Source organism: Peromyscus californicus, unplaced genomic scaffold (assembly GCF_007827085.1).
Source record: "Peromyscus californicus insignis strain IS unplaced genomic scaffold, ASM782708v3 Scaffold_19__1_contigs__length_69161282, whole genome shotgun sequence".
In the NCBI taxonomy this organism is placed as follows: Eukaryota; Metazoa; Chordata; class Mammalia; order Rodentia; family Cricetidae; genus Peromyscus; species Peromyscus californicus.
The window spans coordinates 15,838,537-15,852,436 of NW_026294491.1; the positions used below are offsets into that span (position 1 = coordinate 15,838,537).

At 48.7% G+C, this 13,900-nt stretch overlaps 1 protein-coding gene and 1 long non-coding RNA gene across 2 annotated transcripts in view; one reads left to right on the forward strand and one right to left on the reverse strand.

Annotated features, from left to right (window-relative positions):
- The window catches only part of LOC128114599 (uncharacterized), a 35,007-nt gene extending 23,194 nt beyond the window's left edge, over positions 1-11,813 (reverse strand). The window contains exon 1 of the long non-coding RNA XR_008219810.1: positions 11,718-11,813. This is a non-coding gene — a long non-coding RNA (uncharacterized LOC128114599). The remainder of the gene's footprint in view (positions 1-11,717) is intronic.
- A 130-nt stretch (positions 11,814-11,943) lies between these two features.
- Positions 11,944-13,900, forward strand: part of Ube2d1 (ubiquitin conjugating enzyme E2 D1) — a 30,761-nt gene continuing 28,804 nt past the window's right edge. Inside the window, exon 1 of the mRNA XM_052744729.1 lies at positions 11,944-12,072. Coding sequence (XP_052600689.1) covers positions 12,049-12,072 — 24 coding nt within the window. The 5' untranslated portion in view covers positions 11,944-12,048. The remainder of the gene's footprint in view (positions 12,073-13,900) is intronic.

The window sequence follows — 13,900 nt, forward strand, 5'->3', positions numbered from 1 at the left end:
CCCAGAGTCGAGAGACGGGGGTTGGGGGAGACTCACATCTTTTCCTGTTAAGTTTTGGTCTATTCTTTAAAGACTAATACATGGCAGGAGGTGGAGGCAAAGCGTGCCCAGAGACCTCAGTCAGCTCACAGCATCCTGATCTCACCATCAAAATCAATGTGTCTTGCTAAATTTGAGTAAGAAAGGGGCCATCTACACAACTGGAAAGCCTCCCAGGTAAGAGGCAGCACAAAGCTGATCAAGAATTAGCAGGCAAATGTGCTAATTAGAAGTTTCCACATGTCATTACTAAAATTCAGTCAGTGAAATGTTCCAGGTTTACACCTCTATGAATATAAATGCTAAAAAAAAAAAAAAAGTGAATGCATTTTTTTCTTTTATCTTTTCCTTCTTTTTTGGTGGAGAAGGAGGGGGAGTTGAGACAGGGTTTCTCTGTGTAACATCCCTGACTGTCCTGGAACTCACTTTGTAAACCAGGTTTGCCTAGAACTCACAGAGATCCACCTGCCTCTGCTGGGATTAAATGTGTGCACCATCATGCCCAGCTGCATTTTTTAAATAGATGGATGTTATGTTGTGGCAATTGCATCCACATAAAGATGTAAAACGCACAAACAGAGGACCAACTGGATTGTTTTCCCTGAATCAATGGCATATTTTGGAAGATTGGAGCATCTGATCCATTTCTGTCTATTATTCTTCAGTTCTCAACAGTGAGCCCTCCCAAGGTGGCACACACTTGTTCACCTTGGCACATATGCAGTTATCATTCCACATCATGTAATGGTCATAGCTGAATTCTACTTGGGGCTCTAAACCCGGGAATCTAGACACATGACCCATCCTATGTCATAGCTGCTCAGGGGGCTCTAAACCCAGGAATCTAGACACATGACCCATCCTATGTCATTGCTGCTCAGATACAAAACCACAAGGATCCAGGGGCTCGGACCCTGGCAGTAAATGACATTTATTCAGAGATAATCTTGCTGGTTCCCTGCCTCAGGAACTGAGTGCTAGGTCCTCGAGTTCCTTACCTGGACTCTTTCTCCCTTACCCTGCAACCACCTCCCCCTCTTCAGAGTGTATTGTTAGAAATGTCTAAAAACTACTCCAGGAGCTTCTGGTGCTCTGAAACTTTCTAGCAGCCTGAGACTTTAACACCAGCCGAAGGAGGTGATCTTCAGACAGGGTGAAGACAGCAGCTGTGGTCACACTCATCCCCCTCCTCTTCCTGCCAAGGCAAGAGGGGCTGCAATCCAGAGGGGCCTCATGAAGTGGGATCCTGTGTAGGACAGTGGCTTGTTTCCTGAGCGTAATGTCCTGAAGGTTCAGAAAACGGAGATTGTAGTTCCCGTCTTCTGAAAGCCTGAGGTGTGGGTTCGAAGCTGAAGGAATGTTGCATCTGGTGTCCTAAGGCTTGAGTGAAATGTCTCTGTAAGCCTGGTTGGAGAGGATGGGCAGGAAGAGAGACAGGAAGGGAAATGGCAAAGGAAGGATATTGTGGAGTAAAGATTCAGACAGCAGAAGCCTAGAAAGCTCCCAGGGGGCAGCAAGATGATATGGAGGAGCAAGGCAGGAGAGCAGGTAGAGGCATCTCCCACCAAGTCTGAAGACCTGAATTCAGTCCCCAGAACCCACAGGATGAAAGGAGGGAACCTGCTCCCCAAACTTGTCCCCTGACATCTATTCATGCAGCATGGAACTGTGTCATGTATGCACAGATGCACATACACTCACGCACACAAGATAAACAAATAAAATATTTTAAAGGATGACATCAGGGTATATGTTTTGGAGTATATTTCCCCTGGCTAAGCCTAACCACCAAATCCCTTTAGCAGAGAGAGGTATCCCTTCTCTACCTTTTCATGAAGGTCCTGGCAGGTGGGTGGCTCCTGGAGTCTCCCTCTTTCTTAATTGACGATAAAGTCAGCCCTGCATCTATTGCCTATAATTAGATCCTGCTCGGCTTTGCGGCAAACACAGCCAGCTATGACTCAGGGATCTTGGAAGTGTGTTTGTTAAAGGGCTGTGTGTCATGTAGACTTGTTCAACAACTCTCATAGAATTAATGTGCTTATTACAACTTACACTGGGGGGTCAAAGTTACAAATATCCCTCTTTCAGTAAATTGCAATAATTGTCCTGTATGACCCTAAGAATGAGCAATGTGGGGAATCATTCACAGCACCAAAGACTATTAGACAGCTATATGCAATGGTTTCACAGAGGAAGCAGTCTCAGAGTGACCCAGCACGAAGATTCACATTAAAAAAGAGAGAGACTAACAGCCCTGAAAATTCCAGTGGAGGTCACAAGACTTCTGGGTCTTAGAGAAATTGTTAATGGAACTGGAAATAACAAAGACTGTGGGTCAAGTCAGTGGTTTCCAAACCTTTCCAATTCTTGTTTAAGTATTAGAAGCGCCCAACACTCACTCTCTCTCTGTCTCTGTATATGTGTATGTGTGTATATACATGCATGTATATGTGGGTTCACATGTGTGTGGAGACCAAAAGTCAACCTCAGGTCTCCTTCCTCAGTTGTCAGACACCTTATTCCTTGACAGGATCTCTCACCGGTCTAGAACTGCTTAGTAGGCTGACTGACCAGCAAGCCCCAGGGATCTGCCTCCCAGGGCTGAGATTATAAGTGTGCATCACCACACCCAGCCTTTTTATGTGAGTTCTGGGGGTTGAACTCAGGGCCTAATGTTTGTGAGACAAGCAGTTTCCTGACAGCCCAGAAGCCGTTCTCTCTCTCTCTAACAAGTTCCCCTATGAATCCAAGCTTGGTAACAATGTGTTTGAACAAGCGTCAAGCCCTCCACGCTGCAGGGTGAACTAAGTTTCCTCCTCTCACTCTCGGGCAAGGGGATGCTGTTAAGCCAGTGTCTCCAATCCTTCCAAAGACAGTAGAAACCCAGGGGGCTGGACCTCAAGCTTGGTCCACCCTCACCACCCAGTCCCAGTTTCCGGTCTTCACATCCTGGGTCTGTCAGAAAGTACCCCCTGCCTCAGAGTGGACTGTCCGGAGCTTGTCAATTGGGTATTCTGCCAAAGATGGGCAAGGCATCAGCCCTGTGTGAGAAGGGCCACTTAGATAGAACTCACCCCTCTTTCCTTCTCCCTCCTCCCCCTCTCCTCTCTTTGTTCATTTTTGACACAGGGACTCATTCTAGCCTAGCCTGGCCTCAATATGTAGCCAAGGCTGGCCTGGAACCCTTGGTCTCCTGCCTTTACCTCGCTCATGTTGAGATCTCAGGCATCAATTAGAGAAAAATAAAAATCAATACATAATAACAAAAGGGAAATAAAACAAAAGACAACCAAAAGATATTTAAACGTGAGTTGGCTAGCTACTCAGTGCTCAAAACTGTTTATTTGGTTGGGCTTTATTTTATTTATTTGTTTGTTTGTTTATTTGTTTGTTTTAACATCAGAAAGAAAAGAAATGCTGCGTGGTGGTGGCGCATGCCTTTAACCCCAGCACTCAGGAGCCAGAGACAGGCGGATCTCTGTGAGTTTGAGGCCACCCTGGTCTACAGAGTGAGTTCCAGGACAGCCAGGGCTACACAGAGAAACCCTGTCTCAAAATAAAAGAAAAGAAAAAAGAAAAGAAGTCACAAACAGGAGCAGTTTCAAGAGAAATGTAAGGTGCACAGGGCAGGAGCACTCCAGAAGGAAGTGCTTAGAAGGATCTCTGCTGTTCTGTACTAATTTCAAATAGGGCCTCAGTCAACACTGGCTCTATGGAGACAGCAGAGGGCCCCTCCCCAAGGAAGTTCCCCCAGTCTTCTGGCCTGCAGCTGACAGTGCAGGAATCCATGAGCCAACACCCCCGACAGCTGTTGGTAACACATGGGCGATGAATGATGCTTGTATGTATGGGAGCCAAACACCTGTTACCAGCCATTCCCAGCTCTCCTGCTAAAGCCCTGCCTCCTGGGGATTCTGGTTTTACCACTCTGGGACCTGTAAACCACAAACAGGAAAGGGTTCTGTTGTATATGAAGGCCGGCATGGCCCGGAAACTAAGAGCTGTCCCAGGACAAATGGGAGCTCTTGTCAACCCAAAGAAAGCAGCCAGGGGTGGAGACAGCTTTGGGGTAGCCTGCTCTAAGCATGGATAACTGCTAGGCAGCACAGTCTCTGAGAGGAGACACTAACTAAGGGGTTCTGGCATTTGCAAAGACAGACAGACAGACACTTCTCCAACGAGACCAGATGAAGGAGATGCAAAACCCCATCTCACAAACCAAGTGGCTTCTGTTTCAGAGAGGGCCGGGTTGGTGGCAGTCCTGGCAGTTCAGACTCCCTCTGCTGGCCTCTCCTGGCCGTAGCTGTACAGCCTGGACTCCAGGCACGCATCCTGTTGACTGTAGTCTCTTGGACATCTGACTCTGTCACCATGCCATTTCCTCCAAGGTCCTTAAAAAATGCCCGCATGCCGCTGACTCCATCAAGTAGGTGTATCTTGGTGAGCACACCCTGCCTGGTTCCAGAGAGCTCGTCAGTCGCCTCTTCTGCTTGGTCAGTGATCCTCTTCAAAGGTTTCTCTAACTGTTTCAATCTCCTTCATTCAATTTCATTATTCCACCAAGATCCCACATCCAGGCCTCGGGAGATGCTTCAACCAAACAAGATTGAGAACCTGAGTCTGACTTGGGAACTCCAGCACTAGGGAGGCAGAGGCAGGCTGCTCCTTGGACGAATGCATTGACTATCTAGCCTAGCCAAACCAGCCAGTTCCAGTCAAAAGTGGGAAACCCTGCTTCAAAAAACAAGTTGCAGAGTGACTGGAGAAGACACCCAAGTTTGACCTCTGGCCTCCACACACATGCACACAAGGCAACCCTGCCGCCTTGGCCTGTGCCACCGGAGAAGGACAGAGCGAACCTTTCCAGTGAAGATCATGGAGACCACTTCAGTCCAGGTGTGACGAACCCACCGAGAGACAATGACAGGGAAGATGTGGAGATGGACTCCTTCAAGAGTGTCCTTCCTCTAAACCACCCTCCTCCCCACAAACTCCCTCTCCTTCCATCACGAAGTCCGAACCCCACACACTTTCTGCTCCCCCAGAGCTCTGTCCCCTCCTACACACACACACACACACACACACACACACACACACACACACACACACACACACACACACGGATGTGTACACACACAAAGACCCAGCATTCACTCTGTTCTGGGACTGCTTGAGTCAGGCTCCAGAGAACTGAGGCTGGGGGAGCCTGCAGAGCTGAGCTTCTGGGGGTTCCCTGTGCCTGGGCTGGCCCCAACCCTGCAAGTGCATGTGCCCCATGCTCTGCTCCCGCCCCGCCCCCCATACGCCTTGTACTCTCAGCTTCAACTGGGATTTTCTCAAATGTGATCACAGATTTTCCAGTGCACGGTCAGGGCTCTTCTTGTTTTACAGATGTTGGTTGAGGTGAGGGATTCTGGGCTCTTTGTTCCTTTCTTACTTAGATGAAAGTACAAAACAACAAACTTGGAGAATGCTACAGATAGGGCTGGCCCTGGGGAGAGTCTAGGAAAAAGAGTCATTGTCCTGACACCTAAAGATTCAAGTCCGAGTGTGCCTAGAACATCCTTCCCTTGTAGCAGTTTTATTGAGATATAATTATGCATCCCGAAGCTCGTGTACAATTTAATGATTTTAAGCACAGAGTTCTGTAACAATAGCCATAATCTAATTTTAGAACAATTTCATTATCTCCAGACAAGTCCCACACCCAATCCCTTCTAAACATGTCCAGCCCTCCTCCCAGAACCTTGACAACCTTTAATCTACTTGTCAACCCATTTGGACACTTCACATACACAGGATCACCCAGTATGTAATTTTCCTGTGACTGGACTCCTCACTGGCACACTGGAACATTTATTCCATGTTATTGCAAAATAATATTCTCCACTACAGCAGACCACATAGCTTATTTTTATTGAGCAGCATGTTGGACTTTGGTTTATGCATTTTCATTATGAAAAATGCCAGGGTGAACACTCAGTGGGCAAGGTTTTTCATGGTTGGTCATCTTCACTACTCTTGGTAACTTTGTGTTTAGTGTTTAGAGGAAACCCCACCATTTCATATTCTCAGCAGTGATGCATGAGGCAGACAGTCCCTGATCTTGCCAATACTGGCTGCCTTTAAAAAAAGATAGTTCACCAGGCGGCAGTGGCGCACGCCTTTAATCCCAGCACTCAGGAGGCAGAGGCAGGCAGATTTCTGTGAGTTTGAGGCCAGCCTGGTGTACAGAGTGAGATCCAGGACAGGCACCAAAACTACACAGAGAAACCCTGTCTCAAAAAACAAAACAAGCCGGGCGGTGGTGGCGCACGCCTTTAATCCCAGCACTCGGGAGGCAGAGCCAGGCGGATCTCTGTGAGTTCGAGGCCAGCCTGGTCTCCAAAGCGAGTTCCAGGAAAGGCGCAAAGCTACACAGAGAAACCCTGTCTCGAAAAACCAAAAAAAAAAAAAAAAAAAACAAACAAACAAAAAAAAAAGTTCATTAAGTTAGTCTGTGTGTGTGTGTGTCCCTGTGTGTTTATGGTGCTGGGCATTGAAACTGCAGATCCTATGTGCTTAGCATGACTTGAAAGGTCTGAGCTAGGTCCTAAGAGCATACATTTCTGGCATATTCTCAATGACAACCCTCTATGTATGGGTCAAGTCTCAAGTAGTAATAGGCCCTTGGACCCTGTCCTTATGTTGAAGTCTTTTTTTTTTTTTTTTGAGACAGGATCTCATGTAATCTTGAACTCACTATGTATCCAAAGATGAGGTGACCTTGAACCCCTGATATTTCTGCCTCTACTTGGGACTATAGGCATGTAGGACCATGCCGGACTTATACAGAGCTGTGACTCACATCCAGGACTTCCTGCTTGCATGGTAAACACTTCATCCACGGAGTCATCCCCCAGTCATTGTCAACTTAACTAGATTTAGAATCACAATGGGGGCACAGCACGAGGCATAGCTATGAGGTTGTTTCTAGAAAGGTTTAATGGAGGAGGGAGGTTTACCCTGAATGTGGCAGCACACCCCATGGGCTGGGGTCTTGGGCTAAATAACAAGGAGAAAGCCATGCTCTTTCTGCTGTAGCATGGATTCTAATTGGTCTTAATAAAAAAAAAAAAAACCCAGAGTCAGATATTGGGGTAAAAGCTGAAAGATCAGAGAAGCAGAGCAGCCAGCCACTGGAGAGCCTTCTCACCTCTAAGAATCCTTAGACGGAAAAGAGGGCTGAGCTCCTCTGTCTCCTCCTACCTTGTATTACTGTCTCCACCTCCCTTGTGCTGGGATTAAAGGCGTGAGCTTCCACCACCTGGCTCAGTTTCTCTTTCAGATTGGATCAATCTCGTGTCGCTCAGGGTGCCCTTGAACTCCTGGTCTTCCTGCTTCCTCCTCCTAAGTGCTGGGATTAAAGGTGTGTGCCACCACTGCCTGGCTTCCATGGTTAACTAGTGGCTAGCTCCGCACTCTGATCTCCAGGCAAGCTTTATTTGTTAGTGCGCAAACAAAATATTACCACACTCTTGCTTCTTGACTGTGAATGCAATATAGCTAGTTGCCCTCTCCTGCCTCCATGTCTTCCACCCAAAAATAACTTTGCTCAAACTGTAAGCGAAAATAAACCCTTACATTGCCATTGCTGCTATATCAATGAGAAAAGCAACTAGATTCTTACTCAACTGCAAGGTCAAAAGCGCATCTGCTGTTGGGCTCAGGACAGTTCCTCAAGTGATGCAGAGGCTGCTTACCCCATGGACCATTTCTGGAACTGCAAAGATCCAGAGCCGTGAGTATCACCATGTGGTCCAGACCCAGCAGCATCAACATCTCAGGGGATTTGTTAGAAATACCACTCGTTGGACCCCACCCCAGAGCAAGGATGTAAGCAACTGTGGTCCACATTGCCGTTGGAGGACACGCTAATGCAAGCATCACTGATTTGAAAGAACTTCCTTTTAGAAACAGCCTGCCACTTGCCTCGGGAAGTCTTCCTGGACACTTTTCTAAAAACTGGTCTTTTCTAAAAACTCTCTGTTTATTCTATTATGCATTCAGATCTGCACACTGCAGTTTGAAAATTACCTGCTTGAGGAGACACCACGTGTATTCTCAGCAGGACCTGGGACCAAGCATGGTGATGATGGTGTCTTCTTTTCACTCACTCCTTGTTTACTAAGCACCGGCTCTTCAGCATGAGACCTGTCCTGATTTCTGTGGAAGAATGTCATGTACCCTGTCCCTCTATTCACATAGGGACAGAAGGTGGGCTGGGGGTGAATCAGCTCTTCTCTTCTCCTCTCTTTCCCCCTGACCCCGCTCCCCTTCCTTCTGTGCTAGCTAATCTTGGATGTCCACTTGACTGGATAATCAACTAAAATAAAAGCTGTGGGGCACTCAAGTGAGGGATTTTCTTAGCCAGATTATTTGAAGGACGAAGACCCACCCTAAACATGGCCTGCACCTCTGGTGGCAGCCCAGATAAAAGGACATGAAAGAAGGCTACAGGTTTCCCCCTGTTTGCCCTTATCCTTGCTGGCAACTAAATTCTCCTGTTCCTTTAGTATAGCTGGAGAGTTTCTCTCTGGGTCCCACCAAGCCCCCGCAGTTCCGCAGCCCACTTATAAAATAATCACTCAGATGCTTATATTACTTATAAACTGTATGGCCGTGGCAGGCTTCTTGTTATCTACTTCTATCTTAAATTAACCCATTTCTATTAATCTATACCTTGCCACGTGGCTTGTGGCTTACCGGTATCTTACATCATGCTTCTCATCACGGCGGCTGGCAGCATCTCTCTGCCTCAGCCTTCCCCTTCCCAGAATTCCCCTCTCTCCTCCTACCTATACGTCCTGCCCGGCTACTGGCCGGCCAGTCAGCACTTTATTTATCAATCAATCATCCACAGCACTTTGGCAATATTAGAACCAACGCCTTTGGACTTCCAGCATGCATCGAAGTTCAGCAGCTCTCCAGGAATCTTCCAGGCCTCCAGCACCAGACTGAGACTGCTGAGACCTCCAGCCTCATGGACTGAGCACCTACTGGATTCTTGGACTCTCCAGTGTGGGACAGCCATTGTTGGACTTCCTGGACTATGTCTTGTATGCTGATCTAACAAATTCTCTTTAGTATATATCCACTATACCAGATTTGTTTTTTTTTTTTTTAAGGAACCCTAACTAAGACCCTTCCCTTCCCTCTCCTTTCTTCTCTTCCTTTTCTTCCCCTTTGCTTTTCTCCTCCCCACCTTGGTGGATAGACAGAGGAAACTCTCCTGGGGTGTGCTTTGATGTGTTATGTCTAGGTTATGCAGGAGTTCACCGGGTAAATGGCAGGAAGCCTTTCTATGCCATGGATGGTGCACAAAACCACAAAGCATTCATCAGTGACAGCAAGTGAGCTGGAGCTGGAAAGGAGTATGGCGATAAATTGTGGCGGGCATTTTGCACAAAGCTGGGCTTTGGGTGCCCACATCTTTTAAGCATCAGGGTGATTCCATTAGTGATTCCGTGAGCAGTCTATAGGACCTCCTGGAAGAGAGAAAACTTGGTGTCTATGTCCTGAACCCTCAGTGACTTTGAAATGAAAGTTTCCTATCGACAGCCATGCTGGAGGGTGTGCTTTTGTTATGTGTGGGGTTGGTCAGTACCAACCACTGAATCATCTTGCAGGAGTGATGCTTTCCCATGATGGTAGCACATGACCATGGCCTTACTTCCGACATGGCATCCGAAGGCCATCAGCACAGAAATGCAACACAAAAGCAACAAGGGTCTGAGGCCAGACTGAGCATCCCTGACTCCACTTTCTTTCTTTTCTTTTTTTTTTTTTTTTTTTTTTGGTTTTTCGAGACAGGGTTTCTCTGTGTAGCTTTGCGCCTTTCCTGGAACTCGCTTTGGAGACCAGGCTGGCCTCGAACTCACAGAGATCCGCCTGGCTCTGCCTCCCGAGTGCTGGGATTAAAGGCGTGCGCCACCACCGCCCGGCTTCTTTCTTTTCTTTTCTCCCTCCCCCCCGCCCCCCGAGACAGAGTTTCTCTTTGTAACGGATATGGCTGGCCTCGAACTCACTGAGATCCGCCTGCCTCTGGCTTCCAAGTGCTGGAATTTAAGGCGTGAGCCACCATTGCCTGGCTCTGACTCCACTTTCAAGGGCACCCCAGAAGAGCATAAAGGTAGCGTTTTAGTTCCAGAGCACAAGGATGTTGCTCAGACTTCCAGCTAGCCTCTGTATAAGCTCTGCAGAAGGCAAGGCTTAGCTGGTGTTTCCCAGAAACCTCTTTGACCAAGAGTATTTCCTTAGATCTCCAAGTTGGGTTTTGGGGTATGCACAATGGTTCACTGTGTACTTATTATAGTATGCATGAGACCCCGGGTTCCATGATCTGACACAAGAAGAGTTAATCTAGGGGTTTTTTCCCTAGCTAAAAGGATGAATTGCATTAATGCCATTTGGGGAGGTGAAACAGGAAGTATAATAAGGCTGGGAAGACACTGTCATGAAAGTGCTGACCAGCACATGTGAGGGCTCTATTTCCATCCCCAGTGCCCATGTAAAAATGCAGGTATGATGAGGATTGTGTGTAAAATCAGTGCTGAGGAGGTGAAGACAGAAGATATCTGGCCAGCCTAGCCCAATGGGTGAGCCCCAGGTTTCAGTGAGTGACTCTTGTCTCAAAAAATAAGGTGTACAGCTCCTGGGAAATAATTTCTGGCCTCCACAAGTAACCAAGCAAGTGTATACACACACGCGCGCGCGCGCGCGCGCGCGCACACACACACACACACACACACACACACACACACACACACGGTAGAGGGGTTGGCTTGGTCCTGAAGCAATGAAAATAGCACCTGGAAGAACACTGCAAAGTAGAGGCGAGGCAGCAAAAGGCCCATGCCATGGGAAAGAGAAGCTGATGGAAACAGCGAAGTGGACCAAATGGGCAGACAGAGCAGGACTGCTTGAGTGGGCCTCTGCAAAGCCCAGCCCCTCTGGGCTGCAGCCCCGCTCTAGCTTGTTCAGAGGGCACGAGGATGGTCTCCTGTGAACCACTGCAAAGCTCTAGAAGAGAACTTCACAGGCGTGGCTGACCCAGCGGCAGTGGACGCTGCTGAAGCCCAGGGGCAACGAATGTTTTGAGAAACAAAGTGGGATTCAAAACCATTTCGGATAAGGTATGGGTTGACTTCAGTCGTCAGAAACCCAAGCCAGAGAAATCTGAGACTGACCAAAGCCAGAGAGAAATCTGAGACTGACCAAAGCGAAAACCCATGCTGCCGGTGTCAAGCCCAGAAGTCATGGTTCAAAGGGCAAGCAAGATCAGAGAATTGAGAAAGGTTTGAGGACAGCTCCGTGGGTAAATCGTTTGCTGCACAAGCCTGAGGAGCTGAGTTCGGATGCCAGAGACCATGTAAGGGTTGGGTGTGTGGGAAGTCGCAGCAATCCTATTGCTGTGAGGTGAAGACAAAAAAGGCAAAAAGGGAAGCCCGGTGTTCATTGTGAGACCCTGTCTCAAGAAAGAAGGTGGAGTGCAATCGAGGAAGATTCCTCTTGCCTCTAGGGGCCAGCGGAGAAGAGACAGAAATATCTGCAAAGGAAGTTAAGATCTGCTGCAGGGTCTGTGCGAGGAGGAGCGACCCCGTGGACCGCAGCAGCTCCTAAGAGCCACAGCTCACCTGCCGGTACGGGTTTTGCAGATTCGGCACCTTGCTCTGCAGAGGGCTGCAGGGAGCAGCAGCCTGGCCTCAGCTGTCACCCACAAGTGACCGGACGACGTCCGCAGGGGCGGCCGAGGAGGCCAAGCCTGGAACTACACTTCCCAGTGTGCCAGGCGGGCGGGGCGCGGCGGGGAGGGCGCAGGCTCCTTCCCAGCAGCGAAGGCGGAAACAAAAGAGCCCGGCGCCGCCGCCCGCACACTCGCGCACCGCGCCCGGGCGCACACGGAGCAGCCCCGCGAGGCGGCAGCCCGGGACACGCGGACCCGCCGCAGCCCCCGCCGCCTGCCCCATGGCGCTGAAGCGGATCCAGAAAGTGAGTGGCGGCCAGGGCCGACCCGGGCGTCCCCGAGGGGTCCCTAGGAGTCCCGGGCGCACGGCGTGGGAGGGGCGTGGGCATTGGGGAGGCCGGGGTGCCGATCGGCCCCGCACAGGTGAGGCGTGCACTCGCAAGGTCCAGGTGCCTGGAATCCGGGGCGCCCCGATCCCGCCGTGCCCTCTCCGGACTGAGCCCAGAGCCCTGGGTGTGGGTGCCGGTGGGGTGGCCAGATTGTCCCGGGGTGTGTGCATCCCCGCTGGGCCGGTGCTTGCCCCGCAATGGGCGGCCTGCGTCCCCTATCACGCTGTGCGTCCTCACAGTGTCCCCGGAGCCCTCCTTCTTATGCTCGCACTCCGGGCTCCCCGGGAGGACAGGGAAGGTGTGGTGGGCCTACGGCCTTTATTCTCAGAGCGTGGGGCTGGGTCTTTCTCGGCTCTGCAGTTGGCTGGTGCTCAGTGGGAGGAAAGAGCTGGGAAAGCGAGACTGGGACCGAGGAGCCAGCAGAAAGCTCTTGCCCTTGCTATTTTGGTGGCTCTGCATGCAGCTGCCACTTCAGGTCACATAGCTGTACTGAGAACATAGTTGCTGATACACAGCAAGATGACCTCCTGGCTGTGATTCATGGAGAGGCAAGCCAAGCAGGTTGCTTTTTTTTTTTTTTTTTTTAAACACCCTCATGATAAACTCACATGTAGAGTTGAAGACACAACAGTAAGGACCACAAATTAAATTGTTTGGATGCTTTGACGCATGAGTAGAGAATGAGGAAGAAATACAAACGGTCAGTCAACACACACGATCCATCCCAACGCTCTCTTTGTATTCTTTACCGCACCCATTTCTCCTGTTGGCTTGTCCCCTTACTCAAGTCTTAACATTTTCAGCTTTAGTCCTTGCCGGGAACATGGTGTTTGGGAGCGCTTTGGAAGCAACTGCGCCAACAGTGGATAATGTGTTTGGTAATTGATTTCACAAGAAATGGATGGCTCCCCAAACATTTTATCAACCTTTCCAGCTACACTTCACTACAAATGTTTTGAGTGTAGAGCAGTATTAGACAGGCATCTTTCGGTACAGAGGACAGCAACTTTTACACCCAGCCAAATCTGGGGTTCTTTTTTTTTTTTTGACGCAAACATTAGCTGTGTAGATCGTTGCCATTCTTTGTACCATTGAAGGTCAGCTCACTATAAAATGTAAAATCAGCATTTATTAAGTAATGACGTTGTCTCTTTTTAAGATAACACGGTTGCGTTTTCTTTTTAACCATATAAACCAACAGAATTTTGAAGGTGCGGTCATGATCACCACCATGCGGACTTCTGAACGCTTACTGTAATGTTGGCTCCCGTTTGGATCAGACAACACACATTTTTCCCAGGGAAGTTTTCAAACTTTGCTTCCTTTCACAATGGTGAGGCATTTCCATGTGGCTTCACACATAGTAGCTCTTAGATGCCACAGCATTTATCTATAGAATATCCATTCAGAAAAACAAAACATTATACGTTACTATAAGTGCAGGCTTGACAAGCCTCGTCCGTCAATGCTAAGCCCATGTGTTTGACTTAGTATGGCAAATGCCCACATCTTTTTTTTTTTTGTTGTTCTTTTCTTTTTTCTTTTTTTAGTAGATGTTGTTGAACAGAGTACGGACACAGTTGTCCATTACAAAGGTAACAGTTAAGTACGACTGATGTCAGACCTATGACACACTGATATTTTGGAGAAGACATTGGAGGTCACATGATACTATGTTTCAGTACCAGACTTTGGCTTCCCTTCCTGTCATCAGGCATTGACTGCCACACATCAGATCAGTCAT